The sequence below is a fragment of the Schistocerca piceifrons genome, chromosome 3 (genome assembly GCF_021461385.2).
Source record: "Schistocerca piceifrons isolate TAMUIC-IGC-003096 chromosome 3, iqSchPice1.1, whole genome shotgun sequence".
Lineage (NCBI taxonomy): Eukaryota > Metazoa > Arthropoda > Insecta > Orthoptera > Acrididae > Schistocerca > Schistocerca piceifrons.
The window spans coordinates 357,965,313-357,993,100 of NC_060140.1; the positions used below are offsets into that span (position 1 = coordinate 357,965,313).

Sequence of the window (27,788 nt, forward strand, 5' to 3'; positions counted from 1 at the left end):
TTAATTCCCTGAATAATAATCAAATCCAGATTACTATTAAAGACTGGGACTGCGCCTTTCCATCTTTGATTTCCAGAAGTCATAGGCACTTCAAGCTGAAATAACTGCTTAACATTAATGCATGTGTGAATATTGCAGCTGCCCCTCCCCCCTCGTGATCACGTCACAGGAGGGTACAAAACAGGAGGGCTGAAAAGGCGTAAACACGATTTGCTGATTCAGGACACGTGAAAGAATCGTCGGATGGTTTTGAACAGTTCCTAGTGGCGCCACCCCGTATACCGGAGTAAAACCTGCTGTTATGCTACACTCCACAGACGTCAGGTCACGGTCAACGTGACTGCAGCCCCCCGATGTCCTTACAGTAGGGTTAAACGCCCAGGAAGTTGGAGCTATTTTCAGATGTTGTCTAGGAAAATACAGGAAAACTAAATCGGGGTATACAAGCGTAGTCTTTCGCTGTCAGAGTTCATTTCGATAAAAATCCTTCTGCTTGCACGAAAGCGTCTATGTAATAAAAGCGTCAAGGTTTCGGTTGTAACTGCTCCCTCGCTGCTGAAGGCAGCCTCCAACAGCAGCCAACCCGCATGCAATTCTAGAACATGTGGTGCGGTCTCAAAACCATAAGGATTTCATTCGAGTAAATCATGGTGATCGTACGAGTATCCAAATTTCGTTCCCTACTAAACTGATACCATTTTTTAACCAGTGACTTGCGCAAAACATCTGAATTACGCGCACAGCCTATTATGACACTTCAGCATATTAGGAAATCTAACAATAGTACACTGCATCAGGATCATTACGTTCATTCGAAGTAGAATAAGATTATATTGACTAACTGTCATTCAGTAAACCTGCTGCAGTCACTTAGAAAAATGGGTTAAACTCACACTGATGGTAGAATAATCTTGTGAAGACATTTCTCGATTCTGTTTTGTTACCGTGTCTCGAGTGAGCATAAAGAAAGTGTTCTTCAACAGTAAAAAGTTATTTTATCCATGCTGTGTCTTGTTGAACTCTGGAGCTTTTATTCAGTTAAGGACTAATGAATGAGGGTGCAACCGGCCACCAATAAAAAAAAAATATTGCACTCACTTTTCATTTAAGAAACATTTGAAAACTTAGTGACAGTTGTTGGTGCGTCGGCTTCACCAGCTAGAAAACATTTGAGCACAGGCCCGTGTAATTACCGTTAACGAACCGCAAAATCAAATGGTTCCTTTTTTCTCGGCACTCCTTTTCCTCCCGTTGACTCCGGAACCGCGAACGCTGTTTGACGGCATTGCTCTAAATAAATAATCGCCCGAAGGCGATGCAATATTAACGGCGCCTCGCCCGCTTTTCCCCAGTGGCACAATGGCTCCAGCGCCGCAGAAAACAGCCCCGGGCCGCTTTTGTCCCTAATCTGCGGCCGACCGGGTCAGCCAAGGTTGTGACAATGGGCGCCCGCAACAATAGCGGCCGTTAAGTTATGCACCCCCGCCTTAAAAATGCAAATAACCAGCGGCCGCGGGGGCGGTCGGACCCTGGGCGAGAGGCGCTGGCCGCCGCGGTGTTTAAACCGCGCCCTGTGCTCCTGCTGGCGGTGGGCGGTCAAGGCCACAGTGCGCGAATCTGCGCCCTCGCGGTCGGGTTTCCTCCCGACTCCAACAGCCAACGTCGCCGGAGCCTGCGGCACGTCGTGCAGCGGGGATGGCTGATCGTCTAGAAATGTGATCGTTCCACCGATGCCGAGGAACGCAGCGTATCAAGAGGTAAATTACGCATGTCGTCTCGGGCTAAGACCATTGCGCAACAAGAGTGTCGCATTGCTAGGAGAGACTAAACATTCCGAATTTTCAGCAGACATACTCTAATGTGACAGAAGTCACCGGATACCTCCTAATATCGTACCGGACCTCTTTTTGCCCGGCGTAATCCAGCAACTCGGCGTGGCGTGGACTCAAAAAGTCGCTGAAGTCTCCCGCAGAAATATTGAGCCGTGCTGCCTCTACGTCCGTCCGTATTTGCGAAATTGTTACCGGTGCAGGATTTTGTGCATAAACTGCCCTCTCAATTACGTGTCGTACTCTACTGATCAATAAAATTGCTACACCAAGAAGAAATGCAGATCATAAACGGGTATTCATTAAACAAATATATTATACTAGAACTGACATGTGATTACATTTTCACGCAATTTGGGTGCATAGATCCTGAGAAATCAGTACCCAGAACAACCACCTCTGGCAGTAATAACGGCCTTGATACGCCTGGGCATTTAGTCAGAGCTTGAATGGCGTGTACAGGTACAGCTGACCACGCAGCTTCAACACGATTCCACAGTTAATCAAGAGTAGTGACTGGCGTATTGTGACAAGCCAGTTGCTCAGCCACCATTGACCAGACGTTTTCAGTGGGTGAGAGATCTGAAGAATGTGCTGGCCAGGGCAGCAGTTGAACATTTTCTGTATCCAGAAAGGCCCGTGCACTACCTGCAACATACGGTCGTGCTTCATCCTGCTGAAATGTAGGGTTTCGCAGGGATCGAATGAAGGGTAGAGCCACGGGTCGTAACACATCTGAATTGTAACGTCCACTGGTTCGGGGTGCCGTCAGTGCGAACAAGAAGTGACCGAGACGTGTAACCAATGGCACACCATTCCATCACGCCGGGTGGTACGCCGGTATGGCGATGCCGAATACACGCTTCCAATGTGCGTTCACCGCGATGTCACCAAACACCTATGCGACCATCATGGTGATGTAAACAGAACCGGGATTCATTCGAAAAAATGACGTTTTGCCAATCGTGCACCCAGGTTCGTCGTTGAGTGCAACATCGCAGGCGCTCTTGTCTGTGATGCAGCGTCAAGGATAACCGCAGCCATGATCTCCGAGCTGACAGTCCATGCTGCTGTAAACGTCGTCGAACTGTTCGTGCAGCTGGTTGTTGTCTTGCAAAGGTCCCCATCTGTTGACTCAGGGATCGAGACTTGGCTGCACGATCCGTTACAGCCATGCGGATAAGACGCCTTTCATGTCGACTGCTAGTGATACGAGGCCGTTGGGATCCAGCACGGCGTTCCGTATTACCCTCCTGAACCCACCGATTCTATATTCTGCTAACAGCCATTGGATCTCGACCAACGCGAGCAGCAATGTCGCGATACGATAAACCGCAATCGTGATAGGCTACAATCCGACATTTATCAAAGTCTGAAACGTGATGGTACGCATTTCTCCTCCTTACACGAGGCATCACAACAACATTTCACCAGTCAACGCCGGTCAACTGCTGCTTGTATATGAGAAATCGGTTGGAAACTTTCCTCATGTCAGCACGTTGTAGGTGTCGCCACTGGTGCCAACCTTGTGTGAATGTTCTGAAAAGCTAATGATTTGCATATCACAGCATCTTCTTCCTGTCGGTTAAATTTCGCATCTGTAGCATGTCATCTTCGTGATGTAGCAATTTTAATGCCCAGTAGTGTAAATGTTCGATCGGATTTATGTCTAACGATCTGGGTGACTAAAGCAAACCAATTACGAACAGTTGTGGCCCGGTGATATGGCCCGTTGCCATCCATAAAAATTCCATCCTTGCTTGGGAACAGGTAGTCCTTGAATGGCTGCAAAAGATCTCCAACCGCCCGATCATTACCGTTTCCAGTCAATGATAGGTTCAGTTGCACCAGAGGACGCAGTGCATTCCATGTAAACACATCCCACACCATTGTGGAGCCAAGACTGCCCCGTGCCTTGTTGGCTACTTGGGTCCATGGCTTCGTGGGGTCTGCGCTACACTCGAACCCTACCATCAGCTCTTACTAGCTGTAATCGAGGTTTGTATGACCAGGCTATGTTTCTCCAGTCGTCTAAGGTCCAACCGATGTGGACGAGGGCCCACGAGAGGTGCTGCAGGCGATGTCATGCCATTAGCAAAGTCACTCGCTTCGGTCGTCTGCCTCCATTGCCCATTAACGACACATTTCATTCCACTGTCCTAATTGATATGTTCTTCGCACGTCTGGCTTTGATTTCTGGGATTATTTCGAGCAGAGCTGCCTGTCCGTTAGCACTCAAAACTCTGCGCAAACGCGGCTATTCTCAGTGGTGGAGGCCGTCGGCATTTGCGTTGTCCGTGGTGTGAGGCAATGCCTGAAACTTAGTATTTTCGACATAGTCTTGACGCTGTGGACCTGTAAATGTTGAATTCCCTAACGATTTCCGAAATGGGATGCCCCATGCGCCTAGCTTCAAGTACCGTTCAAAGGATATTAACTCCAGTCGTGCGGCCATAATCACGTCGAAATACTTTTCACATGAATTACCTGAGTACCAATGACAGCTCCGCCATTTCACTGTCCTTTTCGTACGTTTTCTACGCGATACTACCGCCATCTGTATATGTGCATGTCGCTATCCCATGAATTTTGTCACCTTAGTGTAATTGCTTAATTCTGAGTCATTAAACGCTACTGTATCTCACAAGCGACAATGTACGTGCCCTCACAAACCGCACTTTTCTTTTTTTTCCGTAAGGCGATGTTACTCTTTGTAATGTGTAGGTTAGAAACACATTAAATTGTAAGAAACGATGACCAGTAAATTAATGAAGTATTGGAGCCTAAAGAAATCAGGAACGAAAATGATCTAGTGCAAAGAAGATTCACCATTAGATTTAAATAAAATTAGGGAACGACTCACTACTGGATGAAGTCAGTCTCCTACATAGGAAGCAAGACTACACAGGTTGAAACAAGCAAGAAAAGCATCAAAAGTAGACTGACATAGGTAAAGAAAACGTTCTTCAAACAAAGGAAGTCTACTAATATTAGTTATTGATACGGAACTGAGGATAAATAATATTCCTGAAAGTGTAGGTCTGAAGTTCGGCGTTTTGTGCAGGTGCAGCGCGAACTATGGGAGATCCGGAACAGAAAAAAGGGCTGGCATTTGAAGGGTAGTACTATTCAAGGATAAAGAATAAAATGATGAAGTGTGTCAAAGAATAGGTGAGGAAAACTGTCTGTGGAAGAACCTTACCAGGACAGATAAGTGGGACATGTGACAAGATATCCAGGAAAGATTTACTTGGCGATGGAACGAGTGGCAGAAAGGAAAATTAGTTGGGGCAGTCGAATGTTAGAGCAGGCAAAACGTATTATAGAATATGTTGAGTGTAGAAGTGCCATTATGATGAAAAGGTTAGATCACAATACTTTAAGTTGGTGAAAACTGAACGACTTTATTCATACACTTGCCAGTTACACAAAAATAAATGTTTCTAAAATTCCCTACGTGGTTCACTAGCTACACTGATGTATATTACATAGGCCTTTTTTTCTTTTTTCCAGAATCATACTGGCACCACAGTTACAGTGAGTGCCACAGATCGCGTCAAATTCAACATATCTCGGGAGAATTTCTACAGTGTCATTTTGTAATATTTTCCGACAATCTTCTTTCTGATATACTTAAACACATGCTCAATAACTACCCTAAGTACTAATTCTCCATCGCCTTTCCTTCTGCCCAAACCCATTGTCAGTAATCGCTTTTCTTTAAGGTCGTTCAGTGGTGTGGCCCCGTAACTACAGCTGGACAGCGCCATATAGTCTTGACGCCACTAGTGGTGTGCTGCAGTAATATGGTGCGCGGATGCCAGTGTGCCTCAGGACTCGAGACATGTAAATGTGTGCAAACAGAAAGTAATAACGTAACCTCATTTCTTCGATGTGATGCTAAAAACTTTATAACTACTCCCAATAGGTGACCTCCGCACCCGGAGTTGTAACTAAATGCGAGAAAGTTTTGCCCTGTGCAGTCTTTAAAAATAAAGGCACTCGTTTCTTGCACAGGCAATTACCAGCAATTGTTTTTGTGGAGGGAAAGGTGATAAAGAAATAATACTTGGGGTAGCTGTTGAGCATATATTTAAACAAAGAACTTTTGGCAAAATATTACAAAATGGTGACACTGTAGCATTTCTTCGAGGTATGTTGAATTTGACACGATCTGAGGCACGCACCACAACTGATGCCAGTTTGAATCTGGAAAAAAGGAAATAGGTCTATATAATATACGCCAATGTAGCTAGTGAACCACATAGTGAATTTTAGAAACATTTATTTTTGTGTAACTGGCAAGTGCTTTCACCAAAAAAGGGCACTCATTTGTTAATAAATATTGTCAAAATAGCTACTCGAAAATCTCTGAAGTGTTTCACTTTAAAAATTTATGTCAGAGTTGTTTTAAAGTTCCCAAATAAAAAGATTGGTAATTGTTGGGATTATTCTGCGTAGCGTTTAGGAAAGTCATATTCCGAGAAAAACTTCTCTGAAGTTTTGAAATGTATTATAGAAACGAACAAATAAAAAAGTTCTACTTTTAGGAAACTCTTACCACTAATCCGCCACCTCAGGACTGCCCTGTTGTACTGTTCCCGCTGCGATCAAAATCATATTCAATAGTTTATCAGAAAAAGACTGAAATATCGGTATGCCAATTCCATGAATGCATAAAAGTTTGCAGTTCCGTTTAGCACTACTCAAGCAGGGGCGTTGTTACGACGATTCGACTTCATATGCGTTCTGTATAAACTTACTACTTGGTATAATAACTTCTGGGCAGTTTCGACAAACAATAATTATTGTGAAGCCGAACGTCTGCATCGCACGTTCTCATTTCACGTGTTGAGAAATAAAAAAGAAAACGACAAAAATATTTTTAATCAAATAGTTCAATCCGTAATTCACAACAAAATCTAGGTCACCGTCTTTCGGTTTCTTAGAAGAGGCACTGACTCCATCTGAATTGCTGTCAGCCTCAAACCTGTTCTTTGGACGCATTGGTGACATACCGCGTTGTGTACAATGTTTTCGTACCGTGTCTGCTCGATTTCACTTTTTTATCATTCATTCTTACTTGAGAGACAAAACTGTTTACTATAAGATCCAAGTAAACTATCAAAAGTCAATATGGCACACAAAAATCAAGAGCTGAAGCCAAAGTATTTTCTTTTTCGTACTCTTACTGATGCTTGCGGACTCAAGTTAACATATTATAATTGTTTTAAAATGTCTTTAACTATAACCGGACGCTACAGGGGGTATCGAGTTGGCGCAAGTAGGCTGTTTTGGGTCCTCCGAGGCGCTAGAGGAGGAGCTCAGAGTCCACAGAACTATTTCTTTTTCAGGGATTGGACTTTTTGTTTTATATTTTAGTAAGTCCAAATCATCTTTCATGCCAATAAAAACAATGATTATCTGAAAATTCTACAGTGATGTTACCCCTTAACAATGGGCTACCCCAGTTTCTTTTCACTCCCCTTGTTGTGTGAAGGTGTTAAGCCTACAACACTCATCTGCTCTGAAAGGAAGTGATCGATGCGGCAGACGCCGTATTCAGTTGTTTTGTACGTATAACTTGAAGTATGTCGTTTCAAGGCAACGGCACATCGAAAATTTATCACTACCCCTATCGTTAAATGTCAAGTAATCATTCATTAACGATGTAAGTCTTCATTAGATACTGGAATACCCAAACGAATAAAGAAATCACAAGATTCTGGCGTAACATAATTGACAACGTCGTAGGTTACAGAGTCGAAGGAATTAGAATCGTGTCCTGCTGTATGCTAGTTGCATCTCAATGTTGTTAGAACATTGTGGGACGTTCGTATGAATGTAACAAAAGACAGTATGTTTAGCAATATGCGTTGTTGTTTATATTTGCGCCTGCTTAGAAAACGAAGAATGGGACAAATATTCCGCCCTTTGTTCTCTATGAATGTTGACCCTTAAAATACTATAATTCTGTGACACTATTATGGCGCTATCTCACTTTAATTCCTGAATAAGTGAACACAGGCAACACCTATATTGCCGGATGGTTAAATTATGTCTACGTAATGTTTAATTACACTTTAAAGATTCACAAAAGCACTACCATTTGACCTTACAAAAATTTAAAATTCCTCACCTTATAAGCTGAAACGTCCCCTTAGAAAAATTGTACAAGACTGTGCTTATCCTGATATGAAACGTCCCCTTTGAACAATTATACACGACTGTCCTTAAACTGAAACACAATATTTTTTTTAGCACAACGCAATCTGACTTTCAAAAATCCCTACAAAAGAATGGCCCTGACTAACATTAACCTATACGTTTCACAAATCACTTACCTCACAAAAATCTTGGTTACTCGAACTACTGCAATACAGCGAGCACCACTACTGCCAGCTAAATAAAAGATTCAAACTACGGAAGGCACTAACTACTGATAGGGATAGTTAGCAAATGAAAGATATTAATAGAGAATAAACAATGTATTTACCTTAATAGTCATAATATATATAGCAGTTCATGACAAATTACAAAACTCCGCCATCTCTCTCCCCACATCCACCACCGCTGGCGGCTCACCTCCAACTGCGCATCGCTACGCGCTGTTCACTTCCAGCTGCCGCTGCCCAACGCTACAATGGCAGACAACAATACAAATTGTTTTGGGCAGTGGCCAATAATGATTTGATAAAATTTTTCATAATTACAATAACAAAGATATCAAATGCACACACTTATTGATACAATGTTGGTCAAAAGCTAAAATTTTCTCACAGTCCATAAAGACAGTCCTGATCATTTATCACAGTAAAATAGCAGTGTTTTTCTCAAAGTCTGAGCAGTAAAAGAAAATGCACACGGAAGTAGTGGATTTCCATGCAGTCTTGAATAAGTAGCGTTGTTCTTCCAACGGAAAGACAGTGCTGACTCTTGACATGCAGACAGGTAATGGGCCACAACAGAGCAAACCCACAGCAGAGTCAGTCGAAATTTTGAAGAATATTGGTAGGTAGGTCATCACAGAGTAGACCCACTGTAGTCCTGGTAGAGATTACAGTATTGGTGGGCCACCAGGGGTGCAGACCCACTGCAGTCCTTGTATAATTAATGGTATTGGTGGACCATCAAAGATTCAGACCCACTGTAGTCCATGTAGAGATGGCCAGCAGCCACTTGTTGCGACTGTGCAGGTGCACAATCACCATCGAAGAGTCTTGCAGAGAATATAGCAAGTCCATAAACCATCACTTGTGCACGCACAGAAAAATTTTTTTGAAATGTCCTTAGAACCAGCAATGCTGTTATGCAGTCCCTTGCTGAATTATTAACACACGTGCAAACACTAACAGTCCCTACTTCTCACATATTGTCCATATACTATGACCAACAGAAAAGTGTGCAGTGAAATGTAACTTAATTTGAAGAACTGGTGTCTATACAATTATAAATTTACAACATGAAAATACAATTACAAAGGTACAAAATACATCATTAAAGAACATAACAATACAGATAACATTTGTAGTACAGGCTTTACAAATGAATTGAAATAACATATACATCAGTGTTACGGGAATTATGACACAGGCTTTACAGAAGAATCGAAATAACATATACATCAGTGTTGCAGGAATTATGATATAAGTACGTAGATAAAAGATCAGAATATCTTTCGGAATATCAACTTCAGACATGAGCATTAAAACAAAACAGAATAAATAATGTCTAAACACCTTTATGAAGAAAATAACATAGTATTGGAAAAATTCTATGACATAAATCTTATTAGCTAAACACATAAAGACAGGAAAAACACAAATACACAAGGGTACACAAACATATAGCAGAATAATACAAAAGGAAAGAACAGGGTTTGTTGTACTGCAGTCCAACCCAGAACTTCATTCCATATATCTTTCCTCTTATTTCAATATTTGTTTCCACCAAAAAATTCTATCCCAGCATGCTTTCTGTATTTATATGTTCACACATTTCTTACCTCATTATTTATTTTCCATTATCTTACCTCATCATTTATTTCCAAGAAAATCCTACCTAAACCTGTTGTCCCTAAACCCTACTTTTTTGGTTCATATCCTCTTTCAAAATACTTTTTTTTTGGCCAAACCATTTTCTTATAGCTTCTAAATGCATTTCTTCCAATTCATCATAGTTAGTTTCTTATATAGTCTACCACCTCTTAAGCTAACTTAAATCTACTGAGCTCAGATGCTAAACTAAGGGACGAGACAATGCAGCAGCACAAAAGAATTCACACAAACAGCAATGATAAAAATACAAATGGCAAAGCAAGCAGCATAAATTACAACTAATATAAGGCAATGAGCAGTAAACAAGAAAAATAAATCAGTAGTAAACTGGCTTAGCGGAGAAACACAAATTAAAATTCAGTAGCACTATGCCTGGCAAACAGCAGCAGCAAATGAAATAATTTAAACCTAGACCTCAAGCAGAAAAAAATATTACACTAAAAATGGCCATGTCTAATACCTATGTCACATCTTAACACTAGAGTGATGCATCACGATTTATTCTACAAAAGAAATTACCAAGTACTTGAAAAGAAAACTATAATTGCAGTTCCTGTGAAGGTAAATGTCTTATTGTGCTCCCTCATTTTTTTGAAAAAAATTATTATTCACTCGGTCTGTAGACAGAAAATATTTATATTAGTACATCTATAAAATTTTATTTTGACCAATGCTGCAGTGCAGCTAGAAACTAGATATCAAATGAAATAAGCAACTATGTACAAAGTAAAGCATAAGAACATCATTCAGTAGTCATTAGGCATTTCATAAGTTAGTAGAAAAATCTCTCAACTAGAGAGACAGTAGTCATAATCAGGTGTATAGACATAAAAATATTTCTCGTCATTTCATCAGGCATTTCAGTAAATCATAAATTAAGAGCTCCACAGTGTAATCATATGTTATCAAGTTCGACCGTGTCGTTTTTCCGATGCTTTCTACAAAGGAACGTCAGTAGCGAGGATAATGGCCTCCCTTTTTTTTCCACCTGTGCCACTGGAAGGCACACGCTAATGGGTTTTTTCAAGGCGACTGTCGCCCAGCTGGGTGCCCACGACGCATTAGGTGCAGGTGGTCACTTAACTTTCTTACCAAAATATTTACGACACCAGTTTCCGCCACAGTGACAGTCTCATATAAAAATATTTCACAGGTCAAGAATTTGGATTACAAATCAGTAGAAACAAAATCCTATAAATATAACAGCGTCCAAAAACTTTTCGCCAGCATTGTGATACATTCACGCATATACACACATTTCATAACTCTTAAAGTACGATTCTTGGTTTCCAACAACCTTTTTCACAAACCAGAGTCCCTAACCACTACTCATTATTCCTTACCTTATTCGTCGACACTTCTTCAATATTTCATCATTACTGATATGTAGCATAATCAAATAACTCATATAGCATCAGCTTACTGATCATAAACATACCGCAACAGCATAATACACATAGTCATCGTAATAATAACATCATAACACCTCAGTCAACTCTCAAAATCGTCGTAGCTTCCTCCAATAATTTCAAAACCTAAAAAAAATTCTCTGCTCATTTCAATAGTGTCATCTACCTCAAATGTACTGTAAAAATCATGATCCCATAAGAAATACGACATTCAAAGCTCTCATAGTATCACAATGGTTCCGAAAAATATGAGCATTTCACGAAGTACAGACAAAATACAATTTCATAAGTGTGAAGTTACCCAACTGTGAAATTGCGTAAACATGTGTCACTGATGTAGTAAAAAAAATGTTTAGCTCTCAGTTAAATGATCAGATAGCTGTGTAATTTGTGTGTTACAGAAATAAGGTACCGATGTGTAAAGTTGTATAAGCAAATACCATGTTAGCTAGGACTCCTTGTGCTTGCCAAACACATGATACACAAAGTAAGCGTGTACCCCCCTGAGGATTAATGTAATTATACCCTCAGGTGTTACAGATTACACCAATGGAATGAAATGTATCACGCAAAACTTTCTTTGTAATTCAAAAATCTTTAAAAATAAATGTTTTAAGTATAAAATTAATCACTCAAATACGTGTACTGTAGCGTTAAACTGTGCGTCTTGTAACATAATCTCTGTGGAAGTGTCGTAGTTATCGTCCTCCGAAAGCTAAGTTCTGCAGAAGTCAATGTACTTACCTCATGATAAACAAAAGTGAAATGCTTTGCGTATAGATATCGTAGTTATTATGCTTATTGGCGTGATGGAGAAACTACTGTACAGTAACGTATTGTTGTGCCACGAAAAAGGCTGTCTCATTGTTGCTATACCACAAAAGTTACTACTAAAACATGTTTTCCTTTCCAGAAGAATTCAGAAAACTGTGCAGATATAAAACAGAAACACCGCAGAAGCAACATTGTAAATTGTCACTCATTAGTAGCGTCATGATGAAATCGTGTAGCTGTCACATAAACTAACCACTGTGTCATCTGGTATCTCACAGAAAGTACTTTAAATCCAGAATGTATTTTCAAGTAAACCAAAATGTTGCATTAAAATCTCATTAGCAGTACTGGTAAATGTTCTAAGTATTTGAGCCTTATAGTCATTACGTAACCGTGCAACCAACAAGCAAGAATGTACACACAGAATAACACTGTGTCGTCTGTTCACAATAACAATGCCTTCGTAATTTCTGTTTAAATAAGTTCTCTTGGTTCTTGACTGGATATTTAACTTCAAACATTGTTGCATATTAACAGATTCTAAGTCTGACAAAGCATACTAGCAATGTAAAGTGAAAAGTTATATGGCAAAGACAAAGTTAAAAAGCAGATTATCTTTCAATAAACGGTTTTACATGTGAAATGTGGTGTAAACCTTTACTCTTCCTAGTACGCAGAGTTTCAACTTCAACGCAATTATCATACGGTATACGTCGGTAAAGAATACTGGAAATTCTCTCAAAGTTAGCGTCTATGTTATTTTTCTCTGAGCCAGCCGGTGCACGCGGCTACCTGCCTGGGTGCGAGTCATTGTCGGTCTCTTTGTTGGCGAGCGTCGTTATTGGGATTTGGAGACCTAACTTCTACAAATTCACGTTGTCGAAAGTGCCCTGCTCTGTTTGAATCCCGCCAGTTCTGATGAAATTCAGGTCTGTCGTTATGATTGTCTCGTCTGTCGTCATGTCGGTAGATTTCATAATTTCTTTCTTGTCGGTCATGTGGTGGAGAATTTCTTCCTGAATCGTAACTGCGCGCTGAACTGTTGCGTCTGAAAGTATTCTGTCTCCCTTGATAAAAATAGTTCTGGTTATCATATTGTCTGTTTCTATGATTGTCTCTGTCATATTCATTACTACGGAAATGCAATCTTTCTCTGTAACTATTATTACTCTGCCAGTGGTTGTCATATGGGTGGTGTCTGTTTGGGTCACGATTTGCGTTGTAAGAATAGCCTTGTCGTGTCCAGTTATTGTTTCTGTCGTCACGGAATTGTGACGTATGTGACCTGTAGTGATTATTTTCCTGTTTTCGCATCCGGCGACTGTCTGTGTCAATTTCTAATTCTTGTAAGAGTCCTTGAAAAGCTTCAATGTCGTCTTTGCAACGTTCTGCCAAAATAATATGTCGTAAATGTTCAGGCAATTTCATTAAGCAAATGCGGATGAGTTCTGAGGGGCTGTATGGGTTTGAAAGATACTGATTCTTTTGCAACATGTCTTCAAAATATTTCACAAGACTGGAGACCAATATGCTGAGAGGAAGGCATGGTAAAACTCTCCTTCACTGTGGCAATCGTGAATGACCGACCGCATTCATATAGCTGGTTCATTCTCTAAGTAGCCACACATAAATTCTAATCTGTGCTCTAATGACCAGTTGGGAGGAAAACAATGAGAGAATTGATGGAGCCACGCTTGTGGATGAATGTCGTTGCCAGAATTCTTAAACGTTTTGAATTTACGTGTAGTAATGAACAACTTATAGTCAAAGTCATCATGTCGGCGAGTCGCATATCGGTCATTGTTACGTCGTTTCGGCGGTTCCATTTCAAAATTCGGTGCACCTTGCCAATTTGTTTCATAATTTCCGAAATGCGCTGTGTTATTATTTTGTGGTTTTTCCGTATTTCTAAGTTCCTCTTCCCGTGTTGGAGCGCGAATGTCCTCTGAAATATGAAATTTTTGTATTACTTGCGCCAACTGATCTTGTACTTCCCGGATTTCTCTTTGGTGTTGCGTATTAATTTGATTCTGATTTTGTTTGAATTTCCTAATTTGTTCGCACTCTTCTGTGTCATTAAAGACTACCGGTTTTGTGTCGTTCAGATTATCATCTACCTTCGTAGATAAGTTAGTGAACTGATCCGAAAGTTCGGCTACTTTCTCCGACAGTGAACATACACTCCTGGAAATTGAAATAAGAACACCGTGAATTCATTGTCCCAGGAAGGGGAAACTTTATTGACACATTCCTGGGGTCAGATACATCACATGATCACACTGACAGAACCACAGGCACATAGACACAGGCAACAGAGCATGCACAATGTCGGCACTAGTACAGTGTATATCCACCTTTCGCAGCAATGCAGGCTGCTATTCTCCCATGGAGACGATCGTAGAGATGCTGGATGTAGTCCTGTGGAACGGCTTGCCATGCCATTTCCACCTGGCGCCTCAGTTGGACCAGCGTTCGTGCTGGACGTGCAGACCGCGTGAGACGACGCTTCATCCAGTCCCAAACATGCTCAATGGGGGACAGATCCGGAGATCTTGCTGGCCAGGGTAGTTGACTTACACCTTCTAGAGCACGTTGGGTGGCACGGGATACATGCGGACGTGCATTGTCCTGTTGGAACAGCAAGTTCCCTTGCCGGTCTAGGAATGGTAGAACGATGGGTTCGATGACGGTTTGGATGTACCGTGCACTATTCAGTGTCCCCTCGACGATCACCAGTGATGTACGGCCAGTGTAGGAGATCGCTCCCCACACCATGATGCCGGGTGTTGGCCCTGTGTGCCTCGGTCGTATGCAGTCCTGATTGTGGCGCTCACCTGCACGGCGCCAAACACGCATACGACCATCATTGGCACCAAGGCAGAAGCGACTCTCATCGCTGAAGACGACACGTCTCCATTCGTCCCTCCATTCACGCCTGTCGCGACACCACTGGAGGCGGGCTGCACGATGTTGGGGCGTGAGCGGAAGACGGCCTAACGGTGTGCGGGACCGTAGCCCAGCTTCATGGAGACGGTTGCGAATGGTCCTCGCCGATACCCCAGGAGCAACAGTGTCCCTAATTTGCTGGGAAGTGGCGGTGCGGTCCCCTACGGCACTGCGTAGGATCCTACGGTCTTGGCGTGCATCCGTGCGTCGCTGCGGTCCGGTCCCAGGTCGACGGGCACGTGCACCTTCCGCCGACCACTGGCGACAACATCGATGTACTGTGGAGACCTCACGCCCCACGTGTTGAGCAATTCGGCGGTACGTCCACCCGGCCTCCCGCATGCCCACTATACGCCCTCGCTCAAAGTCCGTCAACTGCACATACGGTTCACGTCCACGCTGTCGCGGCATGCTACCAGTGTTAAAGACTGCGATGGAGCTCCGTATGCCACGGCAAACTGGCTGACACTGACGGCGGCGGTGCACAAATGCTGCGCAGCTAGCGCCATTCGACGGCCAACACCGCGGTTCCTGGTGTGTCCGCTGTGCCGTGCGTGTGATCATTGCTTGTACAGCCCTCTCGCAGTGTCCGGAGCAAGTATGGTGGGTCTGACACACCGGTGTCAATGTGTTCTTTTTTCCATTTCCAGGAGTGTATTTCCTCATTGTGTTTTTCTGAACCAAGTTTCAGAGTGTCCATTTGTGTTGAAATCGAATCTACTGTGTCCTTTAAGTTTTCCTGAGTTTTTGCAAGTTGCATAACCGAATCGGTAGATGCAACTGAGTCAATTTTAGCCGACAAGGTCTCATGATTTTCATGAACAATGGTTTGCAGTTCTTTTATGGCTGCTTCGTGATTCTGTAATGCATTTTCATGCCGCGAAAAAATAGGCTGAAAACGCTCACAAATTTGTGTTTTTACGTCATTACAGACTTTTTGACATTTCGATTCAATGTTATGTAACTCAGTAGTTAAATCTTCACGTGTTTTTTCAAGTGTAATGTCTAACTTTTGAAGCTTTTGCTGTGTTTGTCTCTGATTTTGTTCCATTGTGTCTAACTTTTGAAGATTTTGTCCCATTTGTTTCTGATTTTGTTCAAGTGTTGTGTCTAACTTTTGTAGCTTTTGTCCCATTTGTTGCATTAACTGTAATAACAATGCACTGGTGTCTGAAACATGTTCCTCAGTGCTTTTAGGCAGTGAAGTTGCACCGGCAACATTCACATTTTGACAAGCAGAAAATGTGTGTTGACTCATTTGAGAAAACGGTGAGAACCCAAAACCTGAGTCTACAGTATTTGCAATATTGTGCTCTGTCATTCCTGATTCCTGAGGCGAGCTGTTGCCGACCGATCGATCGACAATGCTTCCCTGTTCACTACCTGTTTCACTGTCTACACCTTTATTTGACGCCCGCTCCATTTCCCTATGCACAGTTACCAAATTACTACTTTGAATGTCTGTTAATTCATTACACAGCGGTGCTGATAAGCTACGCTCGTCGTCACTATTATTTCTCAGTTTACTTTGGAGCCTAGTGTTACGTTTTTCACACGCCATTATTGTCACAATATTTCACACAACAACACAGAAAAACACAGTTTGAAGAGAAAAAATAAGAGAACACATTAACATAGCACTGAAAATGTCTAGTTAATTGCAAGCGCAGCTGCGAAATACTTGCTGCAAATCTACATGCATGCCACAACTGTTTTACTGTACAAGAATGAAAAACTACAACTACAATGGAAATTCTCTCTATAATTACGCGCTAGCAATAAACAATAGCTACACTAATTACACAAACTACAAGAAAAAAATCAGAAGATTCCAGTGAGGTATCCTAAGCTAAGGGACGACATATGAAACGTCCCCTTAGAAAAATTGTACAAGACTGTGCTTATCCTGATATGAAACGTCCCCTTTGAACAATTATACACGACTGTCCTTAAACTGAAACACAATATTTTTTTTAGCACAACGCAATCTGACTTTCAAAAATCCCTACAAAAGAATGGCCCTGACTAACATTAACCTATACGTTTCACAAATCACTTACCTCACAAAAATCTTGGTTACTCGAACTACTGCAATACAGCGAGCACCACTACTGCCAGCTAAATAAAAGATTCAAACTACGGAAGGCACTAACTACTGATAGGGATAGTTAGCAAATGAAAGATATTAATAGAGAACAAACAATATATTTACCTTAATAGTCATTATATATGTAGCAGTTCATGACAAATTACAAAACTCCGCCATCTCTCTCCCCACATCCACCACCGCTGGCGGCTCACCTCCAACTGCGCAACGCTACGCGCTGTTCACTTCCAGCTGCCGCTGCCCAACACTACAGTGGCAGACAACAATGCAAACTAGCCACAGACTGCACACAGCACAGCCAGTGATTTTCATACAGAGGTGGCGTTACCAATAAAAAACCTAAACAGCCTACTTACAAAGCAAAGCATTTGCACTGTTAGCTCACATTTGTAATTCAAAACGATTATAAATGACAATGCCTCTGGCTACACAGTTGGTTATACAACGTTTTTTAATGAAAGATCGTTTTCCAGCCTGCTTTGGACGTCCTCGGATGCATCTGTGCGCACAGCAAAATTGTGCCCTTGTATGCATCTGAGGATGTGACCAGCGGTACCGAAGTCTATTGCGTTCTAAAAAACTTATAAAACCAACTTTGCAGCCAGAGGTCCTTTCATTACTTATCATATACGGCTACGTCCCCCCCCCCCCCCCATCCACTACGATGGAGTCAAGAGAATTCAAATTTCAATGGACAACTTGAAGATATTCAACGTTCGAAGAAAACTACAAGGATCATAGCACAGTATATGCTGCTCCGAAGATCTCGATGAAAACTTGCCTTCTGGAACCTGAAAGAATCTTACGAAAAGTGACGCATGCAATCGTCCGCTGACTGAATGAATGCACCATATGAAAAGCAGTTTTACTGAATAATTAAACATACTGAAGGCGAATGATCACAGTGGGATCCCAGATACTGAATAATATATGAAACCATGGCCACTGACTTCTTCACAATAACTGACTACTTCAGAGGTATCCACCAATGAGGACATATTATCGTAACAATAAATGTTCCTGGCTTAAAAGGTGTGTAAAACATGACAAATTCGAAGTTGACAACTACAACACGAAACTTTCGAAATGTCCATTATCTCTACGTCTGTATCCAAATAGCTAATCTGCAATTCACAATCAAGTGCCTGCTTCATTGAACCACCTTCAAGCTATTTCTCTACCTTTTCATTCTCAAACTGCGCGCAGGAGAACTTTTCCGCCTAGACCATATTTCTCGTATTTTATTTAAGGCGGTTGTTTCTCTCTCAGTAGGTGGCCACCAACAAAATATTTTTGCGTTCGGAGGAGAAAGCCGGTGACTGAAATTTCATGAAAAGTCCCCGCTGCAACGAGAAACGCCTTTATTTTAATGATTGCAGCACCTACTCGCGTATCATATCAGTGACAGTTTCACCCCTATTTCTCATTAATGCAAAACGCAATCTTCGCTTTGCTTTCCCCACAACACTATCTGTGTGATAGTTCCAATTTAAATTATTCATAATTGTAATCCCTCAAGTATTCAGTTGAATTCATAGCCTTTATATTTGTGTGATTTATCGAGTAAACGAAATTTAGCGGATTCCTTTTAGTACTCATGTTGTCCATGTTATACATTTCATTATTTATAGTCAATTACCACTTTCATCTCCATGCACATCTATTGTCTAAATTATTTTGGAATTGTTTTTCATCTGATGAATTTACGAGACGATGAATGACATCATCATCTTCGAACAATCTAAGAGGGCTGCTCATATTGTCTGCTAAATCGTTTATACAGAGTAGGAACGGCAGAAGACGTATAACACTTCCTTGGGGAACGCCAGATATCACGCCTGTTTTACTATAAGACTTTCTGTCACTTACTACGAATTGTGACCTTTCTGACAGGAAATCACGAACCCCCGTTACACACGTGACACAATTCCATGCAAACACGCAATTTGATTAGAAGTCGCTTGAGAAGGATGGTGCAAAAGCCTTATGGAATTCTAGGAAAATGGAATCGACTTGACATCTCCTGTCGGTAACACTCATTAGTTCGTGAGAGTAAAGAACTAGTTGTGTTTCACAGGAACGATATTTTCTGAATCGGTATTACTTGTAAATATCCGCGTGGGTTTAGCCGATCGTTCTAAGCCGGTGCAGTCATGGACCGTGCGGCTGGTCCCGGCGGAGGTTCGAGTCCTCCCTCGGGCATGAGTGTGTGTTTGTCCTTAGGATAATTAGGTTAAGCAGTGTGTAAGCTTAGGGACTGATGACCTTAGCGGATAACTCCCATAAGATTTCACACGCATTTCAACATTTTTTGTAAATAAATCGTTTTCCTTGACTATACGATGAAGTTCGAAAGGTATATGTTCCAAAATCTTGCTGCAAATTGACATGATATGGGTCTGTAATTCAGCGAATCCTGCTGCATATCGACATTAATGATATGGGACTGTAATTTAGTGTATTACTTCAACTATCTTACTTGAATATTAGTGTGATTTGCACAACTGTTCAGCCTTTGGATACGGATCTCTTTAGAAGAGAAAGTTTGTATACAATTGCTAAGTTTGGAGCTATTGTATCAGCATACACTGAAAGGAACCTTAATGGCATACAATCTGAACCGTTGACTTTGCCCCCTTGAGTGTTTTAAGCCCCTTCGCCACACCGAAGGTGTTACTTCTAATACGGGGTGTATCAGAAAGACTCATTGGCACGTCTATACTTCTGAAACAAATAAACATATACAATGAATTTTGTCTTTTGATGAAATGGAAACTCAGAAACGATTTTTTCACACCTTTTCATAGGTATTCAATATGCTCCCCTTGAGATGCACGGCATATGTCAATGCGGTATTCAGATTGTTCCCACACTGCAGCATGCATGTCTTGAGTTACAGCTTCCACAGCTGCTGTTATGTGATGTCCCAGTTCATTAATCGTTGTTGGTAATGTGGGCACATAAATAGAGTCTTTTATAAAATCCCACAAGAAATAATCACATACAGTCAGGTCCGGTGACCTTGGAGGCCAGTAATGTAAGGCTGAATCCAGTGCGAGCGATCCATCGTTCAGTAATTCTTTGGTTTAAAAATTCCCGCACTTCCAGATGGAAATGTGGCGGTGCCACATCCTGTTGGTAAATGAAGTCGTTCGAATCAGTCGCCAACTGTGGGAAAAGAAAGTTCTGAAGCAAATCGAGATATGTGCTTCCTGTAACAGTGTTCTCAGCAAAGCAAAATGGATCACGCACCTTTTTCCGTGAGTCCCTCTCTCATATCGGTGCTCCTTACCTCATATTCTCACATTATGACGGTACACCTTTCCATTTAAATGAAGTGTTGCCTCGTCAGTAAACACTAAGCGTGGAAGGAAACTGTCATCCTCCATCTTGCCAAGAACGTAAGTACAGAACTCCACACGTTGTTGTTTGTCACCTTCACGAAGAGCTTGCAGTATCTGACTTTTGTACGGCTTCATGTGTAAACGTCGGCGCGGCACATGCCAGACTGACATCGAGGGCATGTTGAGCTGTCGAGCTGCATGGCGAACTAATTTCTGCGGATTACTCGCGAAACTATGGTGGATGCGTTCGACGTCTGTGTCATATACTCGGGGACGGCGCAACGATTTGCCTTTACGCAAAGAACCTGTTTTTCGGAAATGTTCATGCCATCGTCTAATGCTCTGTGCTATAGGAGGATTCACACCATACTCAGTACGTAAGTCACGCTGAACAGTTATTACTGACCCGCACTGCGCAAAACATAGAACAGAAAACACTCTGTTATCCTGACACCATTTTTACTAGTACTTAAGTGGGCGCACACTGTTGCTAACTAGCGGGACTCATGTAAAACAGTTTGCTCTTTCCAATATCTCAAATATCTCAAACAACATAATAGTTATGATTTTTTTAATCAGATTACTCTTTTTGATACTCCCTGTATATTCCCGTTGACAGTTGTTCTTGATTCGAATTGTGGAATATTTACTTTTTGGTGAAAAGATTGGTTCAAATGGCTCTGAGCACTATGAGACTTGCCGGCAGCGGTGGTCTCGCGGTTCTAGGCGCGCAGTCCGGAACCGCGCGACTGCTACGGTCGCAGGTTCGAAGCTTGCCTCGGGCATGGATGTGTGTGCTGTCCGTAGGTTAGTTAGGTTTAAGTGGTTCTAAGTTCTAGGGGACTGTTGACCACAGCTGTTAAGTCCCATAGTGCTCAGAGCCATTTGAACCATTTTTGAACTATGGGACTTAACATCTGTGGTCATCAGTCCCCTAGAATCTAGAACTACTTAAGGGGGTAGGACGTCAAACGGGCCGACCTGGAGCAGGAGAGGCACCACAGGACATTTTAATTTCCACTGTCTACACTTTTATAAACAAATTCATAAAACTTTGTCAGCATGACCAGGAAGGATTCAAGAGTGACACTGACAGCAGTGGAAGCTCAGAAACATAACAAATACATTTTTTTTACATGTCAAATTTCATCATTTTATCACTTACTATTGGCTGCATTTGTTGCTATAGGTACACTTTTCTTCATAAGTAAAAGAGATTCTTCGATGAATTTTGCACAGCATGAAAACCATACTTACAGATGTATGAAACTCTAGAATCCTACAAATCTATTAAAAGCTGTGGTAAAAATTGACATAGTTAACTATAAAATTTGAGTTTTTTCTAAACATGAAGCTTAAGATGTAACAGCTCGTTGATTAAGTAAGTTCTAGAGTTTCATACACCTATAAGTATGGTTTGTATTCTGTGCAAAATTCATCGAAGAATCTCCCTTACTTATGAAGAAAAGTGTACCTATAGCAACAATAGCAGTCAATAGCAAGCGAAAAAATGATGAAATTTCCCATGTAATAAAATTTATTTTGTTATGTTTTTGAACTTCCACTGCTATGAGTGTGAATCCTGAATCCTTCCTGGTCATGCTGACAAAGTTTTATGAATGTATTTGTAAAAGTAAAGAAAGTGGAAATTAAAATGTCTTGTGGTGCCTCTCCTGCTCCAAGTCGCCCCATTTGACGTCCTACCCCCCTTAAACCTAACTAACCTAAGAACATTACACACATCCATGCCCGAGGCAGGATTCCAACCTGCGACCGTAGCGGTCGTGCGGTTCCAGACTGAAGCGCCTAGAACCGCTCGGCCACACCGACCGGCGTGAAAAGATTCCGGAAAAACTTTTTTAGCAAGTCTGCTTCAGTGGTACTGTCATCAGTAGCAGCACCATTGCGATCGCGTAGTGAATGTATTGACTGTGCTTTACAATCGGTGTACTTTTCATATGAACAGAGTATCTTACATGTTTTTTAAATTAAAACACGACACTATCTACAAATAGCGAAAGAGGGGCTAAGGCAGTAGATACGGTCTGGGAAAGGTGAAGTATGGGGGCGAAACGAGTTGCTCACGAAACAAGTCCAGAGGTAGTCTGAGGGTCGCGAAGAGTGGAATGGCGGCGGGGTAGATGAAAAACGGTTTCGATGACACGTGGCCTTTGAAGAGCGGCCGCGACCCAGGGCTCGGGGGCGGCCCTCCAGGCCTGGAGACACTTTGAAGCCCGCCTCAACTCGATTAAAAACAAAGTGTGCTCCGGCGCCTTAAGTGGCCGCGCCGAGAGACGAGAGGCGGAGCGGGGCCACCGTCTGCAGTGGCCGTCGAGGACCGCCTCTCCCGTCTGCTGTGCTTCCAGCTATTACCGCCCGTTCGAGGGCGCCGCCCCCGATACCGGCCTATGTGAGCTACTTGTGCTAGCGGCGGAAATTACAGCGGCGTGGGTAATATCGCCTGGAAACCCGCGCAGTCTGCTCAGTTTCTAGGCAGCACTGAATGGAAGCCTACAGCGATTCTTGACAGTGTGTTATCGAGTTGCCAGCCTCTCCATTAAAGTACAGGATAGTTATAATTAATCTTTCGCTACTTGAGACAGTATAGGCGGAAAACTATTTACGTCGAAAGGTACCCAACTTCATAGGAATGATGTTCAGCCTGTGCGCTGCAGGATTTGCGTTATTAGTAGTGTTAGAGCCATGATGTGCCAAACGGTTCTGAGCACTACGCGACTTAACTTCTGAGGTCATCAGTCGCCTAGAACTTAGAACTAATTAAACCTAACTAACCTAAGAACATCACACACATCCATGCCCGAGGCAGAGTTCGAACCTGCGACCGTAGCGGTCGCTCGGCTCCAGACTGCAGCGCCTAGAGCCGCACGGCCACTCCGGCCGGCCCATGATGTGCCGTTAGGAGACGGTACTCGTCGTACGGCGACGTAGGGCTGAAACACAAGCATCAGTGTGTATTACAGTAGCAGGCAATCAACAAGGGGCTATACTAATAAAGTTGTTTTCTCACAACAACAGCTATAGCTTTCTGGAGAGGGCAACCAGAGCTCAGAGATTCTGAGAATAACATTAACAACAATGACAACACTCAATCAGCATCCACATTATCATTAGAATTATAACAATTAAAAAGTCAAAACTGTTGAGATGTTTCGAAGAGCCAAGCAGCTATATGAAGATAATTCATTCGCAACTACCGGTTTCACGTCAGTATAATTCATCTTCACTTTGAAATGTTTATATTTATACATCGAAAATTGACGATTTCGGGGTCTCAGTTTTCAGGGAGTTACATGCGTTAAGAGTCAAACCACGTTGGTGTGTTATCATAATAAAATTGAGCACAAAAATGGTTCAAATGGCTCTGAGCACTATGAGACTTAACATCTCAGGTCATCAGTCCCCTAGAACTTACAACTACTTAAACCTAACTAACCTAAGGACATCACACATCCAGCCCGAGGCAGGATTCGAACCTGCGACCGTAGCAGTAGCGGCGCCTAGAACCACTCGGCCACCGTGAATGGCAACTGAGTACAACCAAAAGAGATCAATATGTGCAAAGGATGACAGCTGAATTATCCAGGCCGAATAAACCCCGTAGAATCTATTACAAGATCCAGCAGACACCAGCTGTATAATACCAGTATAAGTAAAACTTAAAATCCCGTGTGATTCTAACAAGAATCTTTTGGGGGGTAATAAATTTTATTTTGACACCCCACCACTGTGGGCCCCTCCAATCCTGCCTGGGCATGGATGTGTGTGCTGTCCTTAGGTTAGCTAGGTTTAAGTAGTTCTAAGTCTAGGGGACTGATGACCTCAGATGTTAAGTCCCATGGTGCTCAGAGCCATTTGAGCCTACCAATGTGGTTTGACTCTTAACGTGCACAGCTTCTCGAAACCTGGGACACTGTAATTATTCATCTACCTTGTGGAACTATAACCATTATAAACATGAAGATGCGCCTACACTTACGTGAAATTGGTTGTTGCGAATAAAGCGCCTTCATACAGCTATGCGACTTTTGGAAACACCTCTTCATTGTTGTCTTTTTAATTGCTATAATACTTACGATAATTTTAAGATAATTTGAATGATTATTGAGTGCTTAGGGTTGTTATCGTTATTCACAACAGCAATAGCGTTGTTAATCCTTGTGAGTATCTAGCCATCAAAGGTGAAGAACATGATTCGGAAGGGGAAATTTTCCTGGGGGAGACCGATGACCAATTGCGCCACAAATTGTTGAATAAATTACTGTTGCCATGATTGAGAATGTTGGACGCAATGTTTGATCGTCGAGCGATGCACTTGCTGTTTCTCGACAAGTAAACTTTCCATGATCCATCGTTCAAGAAGGGTTGTGAACAAATGTAAAATCATCTCCGTGCAAAGTTCCTGACTGTTGTAGATGCTATTGGTCGTCACACTGAACAACGTCTGTAATCTGGATCGTAAAATTAGTACGTAATTAACAGATGGAAATATAAATGTGTTTCTTTCAATGGTTTATTCGTTATTTCTCTTCCACGTGCCCTTACAAATTTTCCACAAAGTTTTATTGTCTTTGGCTCCCACGTTTATTATTTGGGCCCTCTCAAGTAACGAATGTTTAATTACAACCATCCTGTAGATGAGTTAGAAACGCGTCCACTTCAGTTCCTCAGAATATTTTAGACAAACAGATGAAGTCCAATACTTGCTGCTGGCCATTAAAACTGCAAGAAGAGAGAGGAAATAGCAAGTGACAAAACTGTACGTATTGTGCGTATGCAGTATAGTGGAATGAATTTTGGTCTGTTCATGAGCATGTCTCCTCGAAGTCTTTCGACTGGCATACTTTAGTAAAGCCTTCTAACTTCCGAAAGCCGCATCTCTTCGAATAAAGCCCTCGAGCTTTCAATAGCTGTATGCGCTATCGTCATCATGAGTTAAAGATCACTGACTCATTCATAACTACCTCCGCGATTTCAGACGGCAATTCCGCAAGAACTACTAGACATACACAAAAAGGACAGTTACCATAGATAGATCATCTTGCTATGTTTGTTTTGTGACGTAGAGGAGTAAGCAGGTGTGTCAGGAGAAGTGGACTAGGGGTATACAATCAGCGGGCCGCATGCGGCCCAAAGCAATTATAAGTGCGGCCCGAAGAGTGAGCATCCGTCACACGACTGGTGAAAAAATAAAACAAAGAAAATCTATAAAATTCTGCTTATGTAAAGTTATGATAAATTGAATATTTTCAATTTGAAACTCCTGCCACACCATGTTTTCCTCTGAATGATCCATTACACGTGGCCCAAAGACACTCGTCTTCTTCCAATGCGCCTCAGGTATGTTAAAATGTTGGTCAGCGCCAATTCATGCAAATCAACCGCTTCGTATTGTCGCATCGTATTAGTTTGCACCTGCACATAGGAACCGAACCAACGTTTTTCCAAAGCGTCTCCGGCAGTACCGCACTGGACAATTCGTGTCAGTGATTTCAATGAATTTCACACACATACTGACGTTTGCAGTGTCACAAAGAGTGCCCTTGTTGAGCATCTGTAATATTAATTAAAATCGTGGAAAGACACGCTAATCACTGATCTACGTCTATTTTCTGTATGTCTGAAGTTTTTATGCAGTAGTCTTTTAAACCCGGGATGTGCTTACGAATAATCCTGCATATTAATAAATTTGCGGAATATACAGGCTGCAACGTTCAGTACACCTCTGGCCACAACAATAGCTCTAATCTAGCTGAGAAATGAATCAAAATGAGCATGGATAACAGTTGGTACAGCTACGTCGTTCCTTGTAGCTTCAGCTTTATACTAGAGTCCGCCACTCGTAGTGGTTAGCGAATGGCGACGGGCCTGTGTCTTGCCAGTCCTCGAGCAGATATCTTCACTGGGTGAGAGAGCTGGAGGACACGATGACCAGGGAATTACGTCAATGCTCTCTGTATCAAGGTAGGTCAGGACAGCACAGAGAACTCCGTTATTGTATTGTCTTGTTGAAAGAAAATGTCATACAGACTTCGAAGATAGGGCTCGGTTACCGCTCTAAACAGTTCAGATATGTAACTCTTGCTGTCCAAATTAAGGGCATGGCCAACCAGAGGTTACAGTATTGTGCATCCAACAGCACTGTCTACCATCAATCCCGGTGCTGGACTCTTACAGCGATGATTGATACGATCTGACAACTTTCGTTCTCCTCCTTTTCTCCACACATGGATACGTTCATCGTGATGCTGTTCACAGAAATGGTACCTATTTGGAAAGAAGATGCGGCACTGCTTCTGTGTCCATGGTCATAGATGAGCTCTCCACTGCTGAGATAATGCATGGTGTTGAACATGGGTGATGATGATGATTGGTTTGTGGGGCGCTCAACTGCGCTGTTATCAGCGCCCGTAAAAATTACCCTTTGATCAGTCCAATCTCGCCACTATCATGAATGATGATGAAATGATGAGCACAATACAAACACCCAGACATCTCAAGGCAGGTGAAAATTCCTGACCCCGCCGGGAAACGAACCCAGGACCCCGTGTTTGGGATGCGAGGACACGACCGCGAGACCACGAGCTGTGGACTTGAATTTGGACTTCCTGAATTCATAGTTTATGTCGTGGGATGTGAACCAATACAAATAGCAATATCTCGTAATGGGAACTATAAACTTCTCCGTAAATAACAAGATATTTCCGCTATAGAATTCCGTATCACGCTGTTAGACGTTTCTCGTTGTTACACGAGGCATGAGACGACTTTTTCTCAAGATAAAAAAGTAGTTTTTAGGTCCAACTGCGTATTTAAAGTTGAGCTTCAAATTTACTGCTCTTTCTCCCACAAATGTTTATTTAATTCTAACCGATTCTCGACTTATTAGCTAATCATCAACTAACAATTGTTAGCGTCCTAAAACACATTAGCGTGCAAGAGGTATTCGACGCACCTGCCAAACTGAAGTATGTTCCTGAAGATGTTTAACACTTTCAGATTAGTACCATATTGTTCTCCATATCACAGTTCGCCTTCCCGTGTATGTGACAACTAGCGAACGTAGTAAAGAGGTTCATGGTGTTAAATACATCGATTACTGCCCATCAACAGTCATCACTGCGCAATAATAATAACAGCAGACTGTTGTCAGCTCCCTCAGATTTGGGCCTTATCAGAGGCAGTGAACAGCTCATGGAGATGACTGCTTATGGTAAGATTCGGTCTGGGACTGTGATGATTTTTTGTACTCAGACCGAGTTTTCGTAACGTAACAAACTTTTCTCGTGATGTTTGTTACAAGA

At 42.1% G+C, this 27,788-nt stretch overlaps 1 protein-coding gene across 1 annotated transcript in view; it reads left to right on the forward strand.

Annotated features, from left to right (window-relative positions):
- The window catches only part of LOC124788659, a 106,338-nt gene that overhangs the window by 53,242 nt on the left and 25,308 nt on the right, over nt 1-27,788 (forward strand). Inside the window, exon 2 of the mRNA XM_047255934.1 lies at nt 22,644-22,876. Coding sequence (XP_047111890.1) covers nt 22,644-22,876 — 233 coding nt within the window. The remainder of the gene's footprint in view (nt 1-22,643; nt 22,877-27,788) is intronic.